Source organism: Porites lutea, chromosome 3, assembly GCF_958299795.1.
Source record: "Porites lutea chromosome 3, jaPorLute2.1, whole genome shotgun sequence".
NCBI lineage: Eukaryota > Metazoa > Cnidaria > Anthozoa > Scleractinia > Poritidae > Porites > Porites lutea.
In genome coordinates this window covers 18,839,997-18,861,447 of record NC_133203.1, presented here as the reverse complement: position 1 = coordinate 18,861,447, position 21,451 = coordinate 18,839,997, and the positions used below count along the sequence as shown (strand labels likewise).

The window sequence follows — 21,451 nt, the reverse complement described above, 5'->3', positions numbered from 1 at the left end:
AAGTTATTAGTTTCGTCTATTTATTCTTCCAGTTTCACTACTCCAAGCATGAATTACACTTCCAAAGTGGTTTGCGTTGCAAGCTTTTTACGCTAGAGTTATTGTAGCACGAAAGTTGGAACGATAGCAAAAGAAAAGAAGAATGCGCAGGAGGTGTCCTCTCCTCCCTCCTTCTACTTCTTCCATTTTTTGCTATTGTTCAAACTTTAGCGCAATACCTCTAGCAAAAACGCTTGCTACGTAGGCCACATTTAGAGCTTTGGTTTCAGTCAAGGAGAGTCACAAATCGTATCTAACTCACAGTCGTACACTTTATTTACCTTTTTGGATTGTGTTTGCCGGTGAGGATCCCGCTGTGTATTTGTCCTTAGGAAGGCCAGCGACTCCTGTTCAAAAAGGGTCAAGTAGAACTCATGACCATGGTCTACTCTTACTTGATCTGGTAGGCAGTCATCGATCACTGCTTTCCTAAATTATTAATTAAATTACATGACTGAATAATTTAGGTCACTGTTGATAAAACATTTAATGTCGGCGAGCATATAATTGCCGTTTACTAGAAAGTAAGCCAGGGATTGGGGTGATCAAGCAGGAGGGTGCTACTATTACGCTTGATTATAAAAACACAGTCTGCCTTCAGTAGTAATATAAAGATGCTTTGTGGCCCAACTGTCTTTCTTAGTTTGAATTAGTGAAATACACAGTTCAATTTATAAGAGTTGGTAATAAAGAAGAAACTATAACCGAATAACATGAAACTGTGTGTCTACAAGGGTGATTTCAATAACCCATGAAATAGATTTTTTTTTTTTTATTTTATTTTATTTATTTTTTGCCTTACAGACATATATTAAATGTTTACAGTACTAAACACTACTGAAACTAAATACTACTAACAATATTCACTATACTTGCACTATTTACAATATTGGCTATACTGACAATACCATCCATACGATGCTCGTACTACTAATAATTACAATGGTTACACTACTTACAATTCTAGTACATCACACGCACACACACACCCACATAAACACACACACAAAAAAAAATAGTTAGTAGGTCAGAGGAGTTATTTTTCATGTCTATTTTATAGCTTTTCAATTCTGTATTTAATTATCATTTTACCAACGAAGTCTTGGAGGAGAATTGGTTTGTTGTGTAGTTTGTTGGCGTAGATGTAGTATCTCATAAACAACATGGTATAATTGAATTTCCTTACTAGTACCTTTTCATGTAAGTCCGAGAGGATGCCGAACAGTCTTTCTTCGCTAGATGGGTTGAAATTGATCTTGTTTTCTATATTGAACCAGTTGATAACCCGTTGAATGAAAATCTTGACGAAATGACAATCTCTAAAAGTATGATTAATAGAGTCTTTTTCACCACAATATATACATTCATCATCTTCCTTGATTCCATAGCGGTAAAGTTCCTTTTTGGTGACTACAATTCGGTGGATTAATTTATATTGAAATTCCTTTAATTTGGTCTCTCTACAGACGGTTTTTAGGGAGGTGAATATTTTTTCCCATTTATCTTCATCCAAGGAAAGATCTTTGCTCCATCTCTGTGGCCCAGAATGACCTGTTGTGTGGATTTTTGTGCATAATAACGTATAGAAGTCGCTAGTCCTGATTTTGTTCAGATATAGAGTTATCGATTCATTTAATTGTAGACTAAGATTATTATCAGAATATAACTCTTTATTAATTGGCTTCGTTGATTTTGCTTTGGCTAATAGGTGCTTTGGGATAGCGCTAATAACTTGATAGTATTGAAGGAAGTTAGTTTTACAGGAATACTTATTCGTAAATTCCTGGTAGGTCATTGGTTGACCGGTATTGTGTAAGAGATCTTGTATTGACAGGATACCTTTTTTAAACCATTCCCTGATAAAAAAGGTTTTACTGTCAACAAGTATTTCTTTGTTGTTGAATAGAATTATATTTTGTGCTTGATCAAAGCTGTACAGAGTTTTTAATTCACTGAAGTATACTAGAATATTTCGGTAAAACAATGGAATAGATTTTATGTATTTCGCATCGTAGTTACATCTCAGTAAAAAGCTCAAACCTCCGAATTTTGTTAGGTAATAATCAGGAACTGTTTTCCAATTCTGGTTCCCTGAAGTCAGTAATCTTGGAATCCAGGCTAGTTTTAGAGCTTTAAACATTATGTCGATGTCTACCATACGTATTCCGCCTCTTCCCAGATCCTGATAGAGCCCAGTTCGTTTGATTTTATCCCTTTTGTTTTTCCATAAGAAACTAAAAAGCTTTGTTTTCACTGTGCTTGCGATATCTTCAGGAACATTAAGAATTGAAGCTGAATAAATTAATTGTGACAATCCTAGGGACTTAATTATCAGTACCTTCCCAAATAGTGTGAGGTCTCTAGATCTCCACATATCCAGCTTTGTTTGAAGTTTTCGTATTTTCAGATTAAAGTTCAATTCATTGTTACCCTTCTCATCATAAGAGACATGAATTCCTAAGAGGCGAACCGGACTATGTAACCATTTTAGTTGTAAAGGATAACTTTTGTTTTTTTCCCATTTTCCCAACCAAATTGCTTTCGATTTCTTTATGTTTAACTTGAGACCCGCTAGCCTCCCAAAATCTCCCACCGTTTTCAAAGCATTTTCAACGGAGATCAAATCTGCACAAAAAAGGTTTGTGTCGTCTGCGAATTGGCTCAATTTGATTTCGTGCCCGAATATTTTGATTCCTGTTATACTTGGTTCTTGTCTGATTTTGCTGGATAATATCTCCGTGGAAAGCACAAATAAGTACGGAGAAAGGGGACACCCCTGTCGCACTCCTCTTGACGGTCTAAACCAGTTGGTCATGAAACCATTGTTTATCGCCGCGCTCTCAATTTTTGTATAGAATGTACTGATCCATCTTTTTATACTTGTTCCGAAATTGAATATATCCAGTGCTTTCATCATGAACGACCATTCTAGAGAATCAAAAGCTTTCCGAAAATCTAGAGATACTAGAATGCCAGGTATGCTTTCTGACTTCGTATGTTCCATTATGTCGATTATTAGCCTAATATTTTCCCCGATATATCTTCCTTTGATAAAACCGGTTTGATCAGTGTGCACTAGATTTGGTAATAATGGTTCTATTCTCCTTGCTATTGCCTTAGTTGCTATCTTGCAATCAACATTTAGCAGTGTTACCGGTCTCCAGTTTGAAAGTTCTAGTAGCGAGCCATCTTCTTTGGGAATTAAAGTAATAACGCCTCTTCGTTGTGAAATGGTGAGTTCATTTGCATCATAGGCCGCATTGAAACTAGCAACAAGATCGTGTCCTAGCAGATCGAAAAAGAACATATAAAATTCAACCGTGAAACCATCTTCTCCTGGAGCTTTGTTGTTTTGAAAAGTGTCTAAAGCTTTTTTGCATTCTTCATAAGATAATGGACCTTCTATTCTATCTCTGTCTGCATCTGATAGTTTTGGAATTTTTAAATGTTCGGTGAATTCATCAACATTATTTTCCTGTGAATTATTTGCTGATGCGTACAATTCGCTATAATAGTTTTCGATAGCTTCTAATATCTGAGACTCGTTGTTTGTTACTGTTTCACTTTCTGTTCGCAGTTCAGTGATGGTTTTCCTGTTGTAGTTTCTTTTCTCCAGATTGAAAAAGTACTTTGTTGGACGTTCGCCCTTTTCGACCCAGCGACATTTCGATCTAAAAATAGCTGCCCTCCCTTTCTCCTCGTAAATAGATTGGAGTTCCATTTTGAGATCTTCATATTCATTTAGGATGTGCGCGATATTGGGAGAGTTAAAGTTGTCGCAAATATTGCGGTCCAGAATTTCGAGCTGTCTCCTAATTTCCAATTCTCTATTAGTGGTCGCTTTAGCTTTCTTTTTACTATAAGCAATGGTTGCCGCTCTGGTTTCCATTTTTAACATTTCCCAAAGAAGGCGTGCGTCTGCCAAATTGGAGTAAAAAGCGCGTGTGCGAGAGTACGTTTCACGGATTTTGGACACATAATGTTCATCTTTCAGTAACGTGTTGTTGAATTTCCAAAGTCTGGGTCCTCTAGACTTTTCAGTTGTCCAAGACAAAGAAATGTAAATTGCTCGGTGATCCGGTGCTATAGAAGGATAAATTTCGCTTTTCTTCACATGTTGTGTCAGATTTTTGGCAACTAGGAAAAAGTCTATTCTGGATTTCAGTTTTAACACTTTTGATTCATAAGAGTATTTACGTAGCCTCGGGTGACGTAATCTTTGAATATCTACGAGATCGAAAGCGTCCATAGTTGTCAAAATCAGGTTTCGATAATTTGTTGGTTTCCAAATTGTGCCACCAATTTTATCTATCTTTGATAGTGTGCAATTCCAGTCGCCTCCTACAATAAGCGTGGAAATTTCGGACTTGTCGATAAGGCAATTGTTTAAGTTTTGTAAGAAATCTAATTGTTCACTTTGGCTATTCGGGGCATAAATATTCACCAGTGATAATTTTAGAGAATTCAGAACACAAGTAATTAGCACGATTCTTCCAGCCTTGTCACTGAATGAGTAATCGATCTTATTTTGTACCGTAGGGTGTAAAAGAATGCAAACACCTTTACTATGCCTGGATCCGTGAGAGAAAAATATTTCACCTCCCCATTCGTTTTTCCAAATAATTTCATCTTCTGGTTGAGAGTAAGTTTCTTGCAAGAAATAAATTTTTGAGTTATGATCTTTGAGATATAGAAAAATGCTCCTCCGTTTGGCTTGATCTCTTATTCCCCTTACGTTTAGAGAAAGTATATCGTATTTTGCTTTCTCTTGCATTACAATAAAAAACAAAAAAAAAACAAGAAGAATATATATGCAAATTTAAAAAAAAAAAAAAAAAAAAATACAGAAGCAAACAAAACTAAAATTATACAAAACGTAAATTAAAGTAGTTTTTGAGCGTTTCCCTTCTTCTTCTCCGAACTTTGCGTTTTTTGTTCCTGTCCCAAATGTAAGTTACAGTTTTTGTCTTCCTTGGCCAGACGATTGGACATTTAAAGATAATCTAAGTCTTCCAGCTCGTTAATTCTGACCGGCTTACCCTGCGGAGAGGTCTTGACATATATTGATCCATCCATTGACCAGACACTCAACAATTCATCATTTCTCCGCATCTCGTTTGCCCGATTCATTATTTTTTTCCTGTACGAGGTAAGATTCTCGTTTAAAAAAATTCTGTCGGCTTGCACTAGAGTTGACGACGAGCACTGCGGGAAGATGTTAGAAACTCTGACATTTTTTAGCTTAGCCCTAGCCCTGTATAGATTTGTTTTGACCTTGTGGCTTATAAATTTTACAATAATTGGTTTGTTACCCTTCCTGTTCAGCTTGTGACATATTTCGATATCCTTTGGTTCCACCGATACATCTAGGGCCTCCGCTAATTTTAACACCACGTCTTCCGTCTCGGTGTAGGCGCTTTCTGGTACACCATGTATTTCTATTGAGTTTTTCCTCGTGTATTGTTCTAGTTTGTCTTGAAGATCGTACAATTCACCAATTTCTTCTTCCTGCTCTTGAATTTTCTTTCTTGCTGCCACCAGCCCGCGTTCTACCTCGTTGTACTGCTTCGTTATATGTTCTAGAGATGATTTCAACGCAGTTATATCGTCTGTTTGATGTTGAATTGTGCGCTTGAGATCGGTCATTTCGCTTCTGATTGTTTTGTTTTCGCGTAGGATAGTTGCAGTATTTATTTGAATGTCTACCAACATCTCCCTTAGTTCTGCATTACTGGGCTCACCTTCGGCGTTTATTGCTTCATTTGTCGCTTCCACTAACTCCGCGGCCTCTTCCTCTTGACATTCCGCCATGTTGGCTCTTTTAAGTGTCGATGGTTCTTCTTCTTCCACTGATCCTCGAGCTCCTCGTTTGTGTTTTCCTCCTAATTTCTGCATTTAATACTACAGCAAGTGATTAAACGTTGAATTATTATGTCCAGGCGGTATAAAGTTCTCTAAAATTGGCGTAAAGGGACAGAAACTACGCTCCTCACAAAACGTGCCACTGCACACCGACCCCACGCATGCTCTCTCTAAGATAGTACCCTTAGGAATAAACAGACTAGATACTTTGCTCGAAGAAAAGTAAGGTTTTAGACTCTCAAGTTACCACATTCTACCCACCTGTAAAGGTGTTCGTAGATGAGGACGTTGTTCTTCGTTGGCATGCAAGCAAAAGAAGGAGGAATGAACCTAGAAAAGCCATCAACTGCACAGACATGAACAACGCGATAATTCACAAGCTTTTCGTTTTGGTCCATGTGTAATTTGTGGCCATGGTATTCTGCCATATATGGCTGCGGGTTGATTTGCCTTTCAGCTCTTCTTTGGCGTTGATGATGGTAAAGGGGAGCTACCCGAGATAAAGATTTCCTTATACGACCCTCTGATGCAAATGTTCGTTGAGTCTGCATATCCAGATATCCGTTCATCAATTTTCGTCCAAATGTAGGACCTAACTGTAATGGAGTATGGCCAATGTGCGAGCCAGCAAGCCAAACGTGCGAGCCTTGCGAGCCACTGAAAAACACCGACACGATCACCTTTGCAGTCTTTCTTTTCGCAGTCTTGCCTCTCCCCTCTCCTGTAGCAAAAAGTACAAGACACAAACAATGGGAATAATGAGCTAACATAATACATCGCACATGTATCGACAGGTGTGTGCAGTACAGCCCAGTGGTACGACGCTATTACTGCATCCTTACTTTTACACATGATTAGCACGCGCACATAAACAAAAGGGCGACTTTTTCCATAAATCATCTTTTTGGCAGAAGCTAGTCCCGGAACTAGTCTCTTTGTTTGAAAGTAGCGATAAACCCTGTTTATGCCGAGAGCGGCTCAGTTATACCAACTATATAGACAATAGACTGAAATATTTATAATTGCGTTCGTGCACGCAGCCAGGATTCACTGAATGAAGGAGACACGTATTTGGAATAATTTGGCCACTCAAGTGGCGTTTATTACAAACCGATTACAAGTGCTAAAGTGTCACGTTAACCGAGAATCATCGCTTAGTGTAACATGACAGTTATTTGATTCAGTGAATTAAGTTGGGACGAAAATTAGCCCCTGTGAAAAAGAACCAAGACCAAGAGCAGAGGAGGAGCCAAGGGGATGGAGGAGGGTCGGAGAAAGAAATAAGTTCACTATTGAAAAGCTAAACAGCTCATGATCGGCGTTGGCAGAAAAAGGGGCGAGCGATAGCGAAGCACACGAATTTATAGCCCGCTCTGTGTGTGGTGCCTAGCCAACTATCGTTATCTTGACTATCCACCTCTGCAGCTTGCACTTAAAGATAAGATAATGCCCCGCCTCATCATAAAACCCATTATCGCGCCGAGTCAATAATGGGTCATTTATGCCTAAAAATGTGCTGGAAAAAATGAAAATATGATACCCTGTTTATATGATTATAAGGTAAGTCTTTGCTCGAATTTATGCGGGATTTTAGATCCTGTTTGTGATAAAAATGTAAAATTTTTTTAATCTGTTACCCTCTTTATGAGCCAAAGGTCCAAAAACCCTACCCGGAAGGGCGGCACGTCCCGTATAGCTTTTATATGGGATTCCCCCCCCCCCCCCCGGGGCCTAATCCTGTACAAAATAAAACATACTTACCTCATTTTCCAGAGGAACTAGCCTGTTATGAAGCATGTAGTTCTCCAATGCATCAATAACATCTTCAACCTTATCAACTCTTAAATGCTTCCCCAAACACTGGTAAAAGGACCGATTTCTTTCACCACTTGGATCATAATCCAGGATGAGACCTAGTTTGGATGCCTCCAGAAGACATAGTGTGCGCCTACTTGCCATCTAAAAGGACAGAAGGGAATTTTCAACATTACCATAACATAATGTAATACTAATAGCTGACACTCAAACTCGAACAAAAAACGAAGACAATGAATACCGATAAATACACTTTACTTGGCTTTCGAATATTGCATATTTTAATCTAATAAGGTTTCGTGATTTAGTAGGAGTCAACTTAGTGTATGCAATTTTCAAGGTCAAATAAGTCAAGAACATGTTTTTTTTTTCGAGGTCAGAACAGTAAATTGACCGCATTATGTCACCATGCGAACTGGGGATTATTATTTATGTTGTTGTGTTAACCACAACAATCAGGCCACGCGAATGGCCTCGCTACTCTGCTGCTCGCAAGCACACTTTATGCATAAAACATTTGCGAAAGTTATAAATAATTCATCACACTAACAATGAAAATAATATTATAAAAGCAGATTACTTACCCTAGATGCAGTAAAAATAATGGTACTTGAAAAATTGTCCAAATTATCCAAGGATTGAAGACGATAAGAAAAAGATTTAGCAAGTCAACAGCGTGATGTCCGTAGAGAGATTCAGAAGAGCGACACAGAGTCATTCAACCTCAACCCAGGCCTCAAGAGAGAAGCATTCAAAGAGCAGAGACTGGTGCGAGTTAGATGATTTCAAAAACAAGATGGCGCCTATGATCGATGGATCGAGCGAGGGAAAACAGAGATAAACAGAGTAAAATACGATTTTAATTGTGCTCCCTAGTATGAATTACATTTTTTTTTCCAATTTTCAAAATTTTTGTTGGCTCTCACATATGGCTCATATAACTCGCATGGCTCGCATGACTCGGATGGCTCGCTGGCTCACAGATTGTCATTACCCCCTGTAATGAGTTCAACCACCTGATTAAGTGACAAAGGAAACCCTAAATGATAACAATGTACCCCCCACCCCACTTCGGACCCGCAAATTGGTTTCAAAATGGACCTGTTACCAACCTGGAATTTACAGCTTATTCTCATTAAGTACTAAAATAGGAAATAATTCAATAACTTTGAAACTATGTGTGTGGATAGCTCAGTTTCTTCCCTTTTAGTTCCAGATGTATTGAAATTATAAATTGAAAGTGTTCAGCAGTAAGTTACTTTCATGGAGATCAGATTGTTGCTTTGTTTAGTCCAGCGAAATAGTTATAACCGAAGTATTAATGTCTTCTTCTATGGATTTGAAATTAACTTACATCCTCTCACCTCTGATACGGCGGTTCAAACTGCGGTATTGAGTGCTTCATCTCAACTGGCATTCTTTTCCTGATTCCGTGATGACTACAAAACCTTTTTACGCTTTACAAGCTACAACCCATTAGATTCGGATATCGATTGTTAACCTCCACGACAAGATCTTCGTATGTATGTTTCTGTTGAGTAAGAAAACAGCGGACAAAATCCTCGTCTAGAACACCTTCTAACGCCGCCATTACTGTTTGGTATTCCCGCCAAAACACTGATATAACTGGTTTCCAAGCCTTCGGGAGCGAAAAGGAGGAGATGCCACATGTACAGAAACGAAAAGTGAAAAACGAAATTCAAATCCGTTTTTCAAAGTAAGGTGAAAAACAAAATACAAACACCGAAATTTAAATCCGTTTTTCAAAGTGATGAGAAAACGAAAAACAAAACACGAAAGTCAAATCCTCTTTTCAAAGTAAGGCGAAAAGGGAATACGAAGACCGAAATTCAAATCCCCTTTTCAAAGTGCGGCGAAAAACGAAATTCAAATCCGTTTTTCAGTGTCACACGTAGACAAAAAACAAAAAATAGAAATGGAAATGGAATTCCATTTTACAAGGCCGAAGAAAAACGAAAAATAAAATGAATTTTTGAATTCCATTTCTTTATGCCATCGAAAAACGGTTGGCACTAAGGTACATGCATCACACACACAGCATGAAAATGCAAATTTACGAAAAAATAAAGATTGCGTAAATTTGCTTAAAGTTGTATGACCAACTTAATGCTAGTATTTAAAGTTGTTTAAAGGTGATTAAAGGTCACTTCACACGGTCGGTACGTAAAGTTGTTGTAAAGCTAGGGTAAAGGTGTCGAATCAGCTTTACGCTTGTTGACGTTGCCGCTTAAAGTCCTCTTAAAGGTCAACTTAATACTATGGGGTGTAAAGGCAAAATAAAGGTCGGTAATTTTCGTGTCAAACAGAATATTACTTGGAGGTTAACAATCAAAATTATGGTCGATCAACGGCCAACGCCCGGCCAAGCCAATAACCATTGGTCCAGACTGTTTCGGTGTGAGCTCTAACAGTAACAAGACAGTAACTCAACTCAACGCCATGACAGAACGTCGCTCTCTCGAACCCCTTCCCATGATGTCTAGCAATAGGGTTACCACCCTCTAACACCTTCCCCCCAGTAAAATTTACAATTTTACGTTTAACTAGAGTATCTTTGCGGCATTTTCACTAAGCGTCCCGAACGAGTACGTTTAATAGTAATAAGATCCATCTTAGTGCATTTAGCAGGTTCTGCAGCCTTTGCCGTGTCTTTTAGTGGCTTGATTTTTTTTCCATTCTTTTCAACAACAGCGGCAGGTAGGTCTCCGTCTGTCGGTTTCTGTTCTCCAGATTTCGAGGAGGGTTCCATAACTTTGACTTGCTGATCTTCCTTAAGATGTAGACAGTTTCTACTGGGCATTTTACCATCCACATAAACATCTATGAACGGTATCCACAGTTCTGTGGACAGTTCCTTTCTTCCACTCTTGTCCTTTCAACAGACCTTCAGGCTTGACTCTAACGGTATCTCCAGGCTTTAATTCATTTAGGTCTTTAGCAGTGCGGTCATAATAGGCTTGAGATTTCTGGTGTTTCTTAGTTTTCTCTGCTAACACTGTTTCTGCAATCTCAGGTGTCAGTAATGTCGCTTTCATAGGTACTTCAGTTCTTGTTCGACGGTTGAGGAATCTTTGTGCGGGAGATGTCGTCATGCCAGCAGTAGGCGTGTTGTGTTGGTCAAGTAATGCTTTGTACGGACTCAATTTTGTTTTCTCAGCTTTCCTCAGCAAAGTTTTTGACAATCTTCACAGCAGATTCAGCTTCTCCATTACTTTGGTGATATGGTGAAGATTTGGTATGTTTAATCTTCTTTCGTTGGCAGAATTGGGAGAACTCGACTGAGTCGTAGTTCTTACCACAGTCTGTGACGATCTCATCAGGAATTCCCCATCTCGCAAATTGTTTTTGCATTAGATTAATGGTTTCACATGCAGTTTGGTTTTTCATCAAGTCAAATTCAATCCAGTCACTGTAATAGTCAACTAGAACAAGATAGTGTTCTTTGTTCCATTCAAAAATATCAGATCCAACTTTTGACCAGGGTCTGTTGGGAATTTCATGACTGATTAGTGTTTCTTTTTGGTTCTTAGTCTGGAAAGCATTGCAGACTTCACATGTAGCAATGAACTGTTTCAATTGATTGTTCATTCCCAGCCACCATAATGAAGTTCTAGCACGCCTAAGTGTTGACCCGGTGCCCATATGTGCTTGGTGTACTTTAATAATCAGAGTCTTTCAGAGTGTTGCTGGGACTACGATGCGATCACTCCTGTAAACGATTCCTTTCTTAAAGGACAGTTCATCCTTAATGTTCCAATACGGTAAGATTTCAACAGGAACGTTTCGTTTGCTTGGTTTCCAGCCCATTGATATGTGGTCGATGATAGACTGTAAGACAGCGTCCTTTGCAGTGGCTTCTGCAATTTCAGCGAAGTTGCTTGTTAAGCTGTGTTCTTCATGAACAAGTCTTGTCGTTTCAATCTCTTGTTCGATCTTGCTTCGGTGCTGGTTAGGCAGTTGAGATCTGCTCAGGGCATCACCAATAAAGAGGTCTTTGCCTTTTACATATTTGAATTCGACATCATATCCCATGATTCTACATAGCATTCGCTGAAGTCTAACAGGGTTATCTTCAACAGGTTTCTTCAATATGGCAGCAAGGGGTTTGTGGTCGTTATAGACTGTCACTTTCCTACCATAAGTGTAGGTATGAAATCTAGTGAGCCCAAATACAATACTAAGCATCTCTTTCTCGATTTGGCTGTAGCGTTTTTCAGTGTCTGTTAATGCTCTCGATGCATACTGTATAGGTTGGCCGCCTTGCATGAGGCAGGCTCCTAAACCACTTGATGATGCGTCCACTTGGACTTCAACTTGTTCAGCCACATTGAAGTATCTTAGCAGTGGTGCATTCAGAATGAGGGTCTTAATTTCATCAAAAGCTTTCTGTTCATTTTCTTCCCAGATAAACGCAGTGTTGTTCTTCAGCAGAGCTCGTATCGGTTCTGACTTGGTTGACAAGTTGTCTGAAAATCTTGAGAGGTAGGTAACAACACCAAGTAGTCTTCTGACTTCATCTTTGTTTGTTGGGGCAGGCATTGACTGAATACATTCTTGTTTCTTGGGGTCAGGTTTAACTCCTTTGTCTGTAAGGACCACACCCATGTAGAACAACTCAGTCTTCCTCAGCCGGAACTTCTCCTTATTAAGTTTAATATTCTTCTGATAGCATCGTTCCAACAAGGCAAGCAATCTCTTGTCATGGCTAGCTGTTGCTTCCTCAATGTTTTCTCCATCGCCCCAGATCAATATGTCATCAGCTATCGCTTTTACACGTTCTAATCCTTCTAGATTCTCATCAATTCTTCTTCGAAATTCTTCAGGTGCTACACTGATGCCAAAAGGCATCCTTTTCCATTTCATCCGTCCAAGAGGGGTATTAAAGGTTGTCAGCAAGGAGCTTTCTGCATCTAATGGTACATGCCAAAAAGCAGTCTTGATATCAGCTAGAGAGAATACTTTAGCATTGCTAAACACAAATACTGGCATGCAAGAACAAATGTCTGCCAGCATTTTAAGTGATTTTCTGGCAACAGACTCTTCAAACAGAACAATGAATACATCAAGGTCCAGTTCTTCCACTGCGATGTCATATAGCTGCCATAATTTGATGCAATTCGGTGTGGTAACCGCCCAATTCCAGTGCCAATATCAAATGAATTTATCCGGGTTTGGATAACCCTAAGGTCCTTCTTTGTCAAATAATTGTTCTTTATCATAACTTAAAAACATGCTTTGCAGTTCCCAGAAACAAATTATGCATGGGGTCAATAGCTGTGAATTTGACAGCATCAAAGTATTCAAGTTCTAAGAGACAGCTGTAGTAAACAGGATACTTTGTTTGGTTTTTGTTGGTGCTTTTCTCACCATTTCTGCATGTCTCCGATGGCTGCTATTGTGACGAGGTGGCAACATATTCCTGTCAAACCCAGAATAGTCTCTTTTCTCACCAAAATTCCCAGGAAAGAACGTAAAACACTTGGAACACCCCGATGTGCAGAGTGCCCTTTGAATCCACAGAGCTTCCGCACAGCTAGAAGATCAGCTGAAGCAAGGAGAAGAGCACCCCAGTAAGTTAATGGTCCGGGACATTGGCTTGTCATAAGTTTTACTCCTTTCCACAATGCTTTCAATTCATCAACAATGGGTGCTAAAAATGTGTTAAGTGACTTGGGCTCTTTGTTCTTTTCTGGAATAATACCTGCCACTATAATGTTCTCCCATTTAAATCTTTGCTGTTTTGGTAGATTAAGGAGAACCAAGTAGACAACACCAACAGATCTATCATTTCTTTGATACTTTCAGGTATCATTTCTACCTTTGAAAGGTTGAAACCAGTCAACATTTATTGCAAAAGCAAGGCTCCTTGGGGCTTTCAAAAAGTCATCTCCTTTGTATGTAAGAAAGTGACTCCATTTTTGCTATCGTAAGCGTAGACTACGAGTAGTCCCCAATTTTTCCTCAGGGAGAGTAGAGCGAGCGAAACGCAAGTGGGCGTGAAAATCAGCCCACGCGAAAAAAGGCAACACGCGGTTTTTCTCTCTTCCCGCCGCGTGTCGCCTTTTCTCACGTGGGGTGATTTTCACGCGCGCTCGCATTTCGCTCGCTCTACTATCCCTGAGGAAAAAATGGGGGACTACTCATAGTCTATCGTAAGCGTTAATAATAGGTTTGCAAAATATTTACGCCGCGAATAAAAGCCTGCGATTTTTAAAGAGATGAACTCATTTGCATATTGTTCTTGCAAACAGGATACAAAAGAGCGCGGTACGCAAGGACTGCGGACAATAATTTTGCCAAATGGAAGGGGACATTTCAGTTCGACCGACCGAAATAACCGGACTGGTCAAAGTGAACCATCTTCAAAGACGTTCCCAAACATTCTGGTAGGGCCGAACCGAAATGGTCCGTTCCATTTGATTTATAATCGAAACTTCCGGAATTTTGGGCTGAATGGAAAGCACCCGAAGATTTTCTTAGAATAACACGACCATCGAGGTCTGTGTTAAAGAGATGATGGAAATGTACACCACTTTTAGCAGTTATGTAAGACGGTAAGACAGTACTTAAGATATACCTGCTCTTGCTAACAGCAGTTTCCATTCAGTGTCAAGTGCTGTATCTGCTTTTAATCCATACAGCTCGCAGTGCCTCGATATGTCCCTTGTACAATTTCTTAAAGCAAGAACTTCAACTTGGCCTGGATAATCGCTGTTTAAACCACAGGGTGTGGCATCGTGTAATAAACCACAAAAACTACATGAGGGAAACGTTGCCGAAGCCATGACAAAAAACAAAGTTCTCCCAACAAACGAGAAAAACTCCTCGAATGCTGTTTCAGCATTTTGTAATACTGGAACGGAATAATTCAATTAAAATGAAATCGTAGAGGCAAGTGCAATAGTAAGTTGCAAAACACTTCGTGACAATATATAAATTTTATTCCAGGAGCATTTGACCTGGAAATGTTATATTAATATTGTTTCCAGAGTTGAATATTTCTACACTGATGATCTATAAAGAGACGTACAGTTGTACATTTTTTCATTGGGACAGCTGTAATTGCATCTTTATCTGTTTACAATGTGTACAAAGTGTAAGCGCCAGGAATGTTTTACCTTTATAGTATTTTTATGTTCGCCGCATTCTTAGTTATTTTGGTGTTCGCACCTTTAGTGTGGTTGTTTGGTTAATTAGTTTTTCATTGTTCGCGTAGCTTTGTCCTTCGTGTTAGGATTTTTCTGCATATCGTATATTTAGCTTTTATTGTAATTTTTCGCGTCAGTTCTTCGTTTAGCTGCGCTTGGTCCGGTTTACAGTTTAATGTTTGGGTTTTGCTCGTCCTACTTTTTCGTCCTTATCTCGCTATCATCTTTACCGCTGTACTTCAGTATACTTCGCTATACTTCGTTATACTTCACATCGGTTCACTTGTTTCCCTGCACCAGTTGTAGAAGTTCTAGAATAAAGTTTGTGTTAAAAACTATAGCGCATAAAGGCTGCAACTATATTCGTAAAGACGATAGTTGTTGGACTTCGGACGATGTCTCATGTGGTTCAGGAAGCCAATTTGTCGTGTTCCGCCGGGAAAAATGGTCAAAGTGTTCGTCGTTCAAGTACCCGTTCGCGGAAGCCTAATTCTTCACTGGATCAAGAAGCAGTTACAATGGAAAGAATCCGAGAACTTAGAAAGAGACGAGGCGGAGTGCTTTCTGCCTTGACGGCCAAGCGTAAAGAAATTGACAGCTTATTAACGGATGAGAACAATCTTGAAGCAGTCAAGGTGAAACTGACAGAGATTACTTCCCTTTTTCAAAGATTTACAGACGCACACGAGGAGTATAATGCTGCCCTAATCGATGAGAGCCAAAGACAGGAATCAGTAGTTTACTTCACTGATATTGAGTCGAGTTTGAATTTCTTCTGTCAAACGGTTAACGACTGGTTGCGTGTAACGGAGATCCGGATTCATGACCTTGATGTTACTCCCGATGACAGTGTCTCACAGACATCGTTCCAGTTAAGGAACAGGAAACGATCCGGTTGCGGTTCGGCGTACAGCCGATCTTCTCGAGCCAGTTCCATTTCTGTAGCAAGGGCAAAAGAAGCTGCGAGAATCGCAGAGCTTCAAGCCGAAGTGAACGCCCTAAAGCAGCGTCAGCTTATTAACGAATCTGAATTATGGCTCAAAAAGGAAGAACTTGATCTCAAGTTTAAAAGGGATCAATTAAAACTTGAAACGGAATTTAAGAAAGCAGTGGCCAGGGAAAGCGCGTATGCAAAAGCTGATTCAGAAAGGAACATGCGTGTCGCGTCTTCCTCGCTCACCTCTCGCGTTCCTCGCGTGGATCCGCGCGCGGCGGCCACTTCTGATGGTTTTTCTGGAGATTTAAAGCAGGAATCATCTCCGGTCTTCCATGGTGCCCATTTCAGACCTAAAGAACACAAGACTAAACACAAGGTTCCAAGTCAGTCCAGTTCAGACTCTGATGAGCAGTCTGGCCTTAGTGACCAAGCCTTTCACATCCTCGAACAGCAGAATCGTGTCATGGAGGAGTTTGTGAATCAGCAGCAGAAAAACACCCTACCCCGAAGACAGGTGCCTATCTTTGACGGGAATCCACTCAGCTACTGCACCTTTATGCGTGCCTTTGAGACTGTAATCGAGAGTAACAAGAGTGATAGCGGTGGGAGACTACTATCTTGAGCAGCATACGAGTGGAAGAGCGCGGGAGATCGTGCGGAGTTGTATGTACCTAAACCCAGGAGAAGGCTACTCTAAGGTGAAGAAGCTGTTGGAGGCTAGATTTGGCCAAAAGCACAATATCGCGATGGCTTATGTCCACCAACTAACTAATGGTCCCTACATCAAAGCTGAGGACACCGAGTCACTGGAGGGTTTCTCAATTCTTCTGTCAAGTTGCACAAATACACTGAAGGCTATCGGATACTTAAACAAGATTGAAGGTCCAGACAATATGAGAAAGATTATCGAGAGACTGCCACCAAAACTGCAGAGTAGCTGGCGGGACCATGCTGATCGTATCCTCAATGCAGACAAGAGAGAAGTATGTATCGAAGACATTGCGTCATTCGTTGAGGAGAAGTCACGTGCCCTAAGTAATCCAATCTTCGGAAAACTTCCCTTCTTGGCTAAGGATAAGAGGAAGAGCCAGACACGAGGGATGAAATCAAAACCCGAGGGTTTTGGGCCTGGTCCTAGAGAGCTTAGTAACTTCTCTACTTCATCTCAGAAGAGTCCCATGGATCAAAACAAGTCTCAGGAGAAGAAGTCTGAAGATCTCTCAAAAAGGAGTTGTTTGTTTTGCCGTCAGTTTCATAATCTCGTAGACTGTCCAGCGTTTGCTAAAATTCCCGTCCGTGAGCGTTACGACTTTGTGATGAAGCAAAGGCTCTGTTTCTCGTGTTTGAGAGGGGGTCATCAATCAAGGGGATGCTACAAGAAGAAGCCGTGTTCATACTGTAACGGAAGACATGCTTCGCCTATGCACTCTGATTCTTCAGAAGATAAGCACGAGCAGCTGACATCTGAGAATGCGAGTCAACAACCTGCTAGAGCCAGAGAGAAGGAAGATCAGAACAGATCCCAGCAAGGTGTTAATCAGAACAGTTTATTAAGTGACAAGTCAAGTGGCGTAGAGCGAGTCTGCAATTTGACGACCACAGTGGGTCCTGCGACTGCTTTGCCAATCGTACCAGTAAAGGTCAGAGCACAAGGAAGTCCTTTTTGCATCGAGACTTACGCCCTCCTGGATACGGGTTCTAATTCCACTTTCTGCTCTAACATGCTCTTGGATCGTCTTGGCGTTAAAGGCAAGCATTTGAAGTTGAAGTTAACTACGATGGGTATGGCAGAGGAGGTTGATAGTGTCGTGGCCAGCGGTTTAGTGGTGTCGGACTTGGATGAAAATGTTGTTGTCCCATGAGAGAGGTTTATTCCAGACCGACTATGCCTGTGTCTAAGGATGAAGTCCCCAAACAGGAGTTGAACTCTCAAGTTGATCTATTAATTGGGTCAGATGTCCCAAAAGCTTTACAACCGAAAGAAGTTAGCCAGCTGTCGGAGGAGGCCCCTACACTAGTAAGGTGGAGTTCGGTTGGGTAATCAATGGCCCAACAGGAAGAAAGCCAAGATATGTCCCTTCTGCTTGTTAGCTCACCAAGTCTATTGACGTCCATCCTATGTGCGTGGCGTGTGCTGACTTTACGGATGCATGTTTAAATGACGGTCAAGGAATGTCTCGTGAAGATCTGAAATTCATGAACATTGTGGAAGACTCTGTTATGCAGTGTGAGGATGGCCATTACCAAGTTCGTTTGCCCTTTCGTAATCCAAGTTTGACGTTGCCTGCTAATAGATGCCAAGCCGAGCGCAGAGCCCTCTCCCTGAGACGTAAATTCCTTAAGGATGCCAGATTTCAGGAAGACTACGTTGCATCTCTTGAAAGCGTAATCCAAGAAGGTTTCGCTGAAAAGGTTCCCTCTGAAGATCTGTGTAGAGCTGACGGAAAGGTCTGGTATATTCCACACCATGGGGTGTACCACAGCAAGAAACCTGAGAAGATAAGGGTCGTCTTTGATTGTTCCGCTCAGTTCCAAGGGATGTCTTTGAATAGCGAATTGCTGCAGGGTCCTGACTTGACCAACAACCTGGTTGGAATACTGCTTCGTTTCCGACAAGACCCAGTGGCTGTGATGGGAGATGTACAATCTATGTTTCACCAAGTGCGTGTTCCTGTGGAGGATCGTGACTTTCTGCGGTTTCTCTGGTGGCCCGGTGGTAATGTCGCTAAGGGTTTGGAAGAGTACCGAATGACCGTGCATCTTTTCGGTGCAGTTTCGTCGCCTAGTTGTGTTAATTTTGCCATGTGTCGAAATGCTGAAGATCACCAGCACGAGTTTTCGCCTGAAGTCGTTTCTACTGTTCTGAAGAATTTCTATGTCGACGACTGCTTGAAATCTCTACCTTCCAGTCATGAAGCAATTAAGCACGTTTGTGATCTGCGCAACCTGATGAATAAAGGAGGCTTTAACTTGACGAAATGGGTCAGAAACGATCGCCTGGTATTAGAGTCCATACCTGTCGAAGATAGAGCGAAAGGAACTAAAGAGCTTGACCTAACCTGCGATGTGCTCCCAGTAGAGAGGGCCTTGGGTGTGTCATGGTTCGTGGAGGCTGACCAGTTTGGCTTTAAGGTGTTCATTAAAGATAAGTCGTGTACTAGGCGTGGCATACTTTCAGCGGTCAGTTCGTTATATGATCCTCTGGGTATGGCAGCTCCTTTCATTCTTCCTGCAAAGCTTCTCCTACAGGCTTTGTGCAGATGGGGTTTGGGGTGGGACGACGAGGTCCCAGATCTTCACTTGAACCGCTGGCGAGCGTGGGTAGACGACCTACCGAAGATTTCCCGAATTGCCATTGAAAGGTGCGTCAAACCTGTCGAATCCTCGGATATCACTTCATGTCAGATCCATCATTTCTGCAACCCCTCTCAGGTGGCCTATGGCGCCGTATCGTATCTTCGCTTAGTCGACATGCAAGGTCGGATATTCTGTTCATTCCTCATTGGGAAGTCCCGCCTGGCTCCCTTGAAGGTAACTACCATCCCCAGATTGGAATTGACGGCTGCAACCGTATCAGTTCGGCTGAACAAGATTTTGACGAAGGAGTTGCAGATACCCATCGATAAAGTGACCTTTTGGACAGATGGCATGACCGTCATACGATACATCGCGAATGAGTCAAAGCGTTTCAATACCTACGTTGCAAACCGCGTTGCCTTCATCAGAGAGGAATCCAGCCCGTCCCAATGGAGATACATCGACAGCAAATCCAATCCCGCTGATGGAGCCTCGCGGGGCGTTACGGCAGACGTGTTTGTTCGTAATGGCCGTTGGTTAAAGGGGCCGGTTTTTCTTTTAACAACCGAGTCTGAGTGGGCGGACCATGTCCAAGAACGCGCAGAGCTGACTGAGAATGATCCGGAAATCAAGAAAGAGCCAAAATCATTCGCTCAATTCCGTCAATGAAGTTTACGCAAGGGTAGTTCGTATCGTGAAACGTTTTAGCTCCTGGATGAATTTACTGAAGTTTATTGCAATGTGTCTTCGCTGCCAGAGAAGATTTCGATTAAGAAAGAGAGAGCCTGGCCCGAATGGTCACGGAAATGTTGGTCCCCTCAGCCTTGAGCCAATGTCTTGTCAAGACTTAGACTTTGCAGAAAGAGAACTAATTATGTTTGACCAGAGGAATGCATTTCCTGAGGAAATTGAAACCATCAAGAAAGGAGGCTGTGTAAAGAAGTCAAGCTGCCTTGCAAAATTAAGCCCAGTCCTAATTGATGGTGTACTTCGCGTTGGCGGACGACTTAGCAGAGCTCCTTTACCTGACGAATCAAGGCATCAGATAATTATCTCCAAGGATTCTCCACTTGGTGTACTGCTTATCAGGTTCTTTCACGAGAAAAGTGGTCACTCTGGGAGAGAATACGTGCTAGCCCTCCTGCGCGAGCGATTTTGGTTGATTCGAGCCAACACAACGGCAAGAAGCGTACTGTCGTCCTGTTTCCAGTGTAAACGTCGCCATGGCCCCGCTGGAGAACAGAAAATGGCTGACTTACCTCGTTCCAGGGTCACTCCAGATCAACCCCCTACATTCTCCTACATGTGTTGGAATTGATTACTTTGGTCCTTTCCTTGTCCGCCAGAAGAGAAGCTTGGTAAAGAGATATGGAGCTATTTTCACATGTTTGGCTTTGAGAGCAGTCCATCTGGAGATTTCCCACACGTTGGACACGGATTCCTTTATCTTAGCTCTTAGAAGATTTATTGCCCACAGAGGTCAGGTTAAAGAGATTCGTTCAGACAATGGTACGAATTTCACGGGAGCTGAAAAGGAACTTCGCGTTATGATCTCAAGTTGGAATCAGGCCAAGATCCACGACACCCTTCTACAGAAAGGTATCAAATGGGTCTTCAATCCTCCAGCGGCCTCCCACCACGGTGGAGTCTGGGAAAGACTTATCAGATCCACTCGCAAGATTCTTGGAGCCTTGACCAAGGAGCAAGTCCTTGACGACGAGTGTCTTCAAACCTTATTGTGTGAAGCTGAGAGTATCATTAATGGAAGGCCGCTGACCAAGGTCTCCGACGATCCTAACGATTTGGAGCCTCTTACGCCGAATCACCTCCTACAACTTTGCCAAAACGAATCTCTACCACCAGGGCTGTTTGAAAAGAACGACACTTATTCCAGGAGAAGATGGCGTCAAGTGCAGTATTTGGCAAATGTGTTCTGGGGTCGCTGGAAAAGAGAATATCTTCCTTCGTTGCAGGAGCGCCAGAAATGGTTTCGACCGAGAAGAAACTTCACTGTTGGAGACACGGTTATCGTTGATTAATCGACGCCCAGGAACGTGTGGCCGATTGGTCGAATCACAGAAGTGTTCCCAGATAGAGATGGTTTCGTGCGTCGCGTAAGTGTCAAAACCAAGACCTCTACCTTGGAGCGACCCATTACGAAGTTATGTTTGCTGGAATTAATTGAACATTAAAAGTGTCCTGTTTTCCCTGATTTGCTCAAGAGACTTTGCGTGACTTTCACTGAGCTTACGTGATGTTCTATCAAGTTTGAACAATGAAGCCTGTTGAGGCACTTAGGCCTTCGTGACACTATTTTTCGTTTAAGGAGTTT

The 21,451-nt window shown here is 41.4% G+C and overlaps 2 protein-coding genes across 2 annotated transcripts; both read left to right on the top strand.

Moving 5' to 3' along the window:
* The first annotated feature begins 17,707 nt into the window (after nt 1–17,707).
* Nucleotides 17,708–19,788, top strand: LOC140931801 (uncharacterized). The gene is made up of 2 exons (XM_073381534.1): nt 17,708–17,839; nt 17,914–19,788. The coding sequence occupies exons 1-2, from the start codon at nt 17,708–17,710 to the stop codon at nt 19,786–19,788; spliced, it is 2,007 nt and encodes a 668-aa protein (XP_073237635.1).
* A 70-nt stretch (nt 19,789–19,858) lies between these two features.
* On the top strand, nt 19,859–21,158 carry LOC140931800 (uncharacterized). Its single transcript, XM_073381532.1, has 2 exons — nt 19,859–20,308; nt 20,466–21,158. Exons 1-2 carry the CDS (start codon nt 19,859–19,861, stop codon nt 21,156–21,158), a joined length of 1,143 nt encoding a protein of 380 aa, XP_073237633.1.
* Nucleotides 21,159–21,451: the final 293 nt, after the last annotated feature.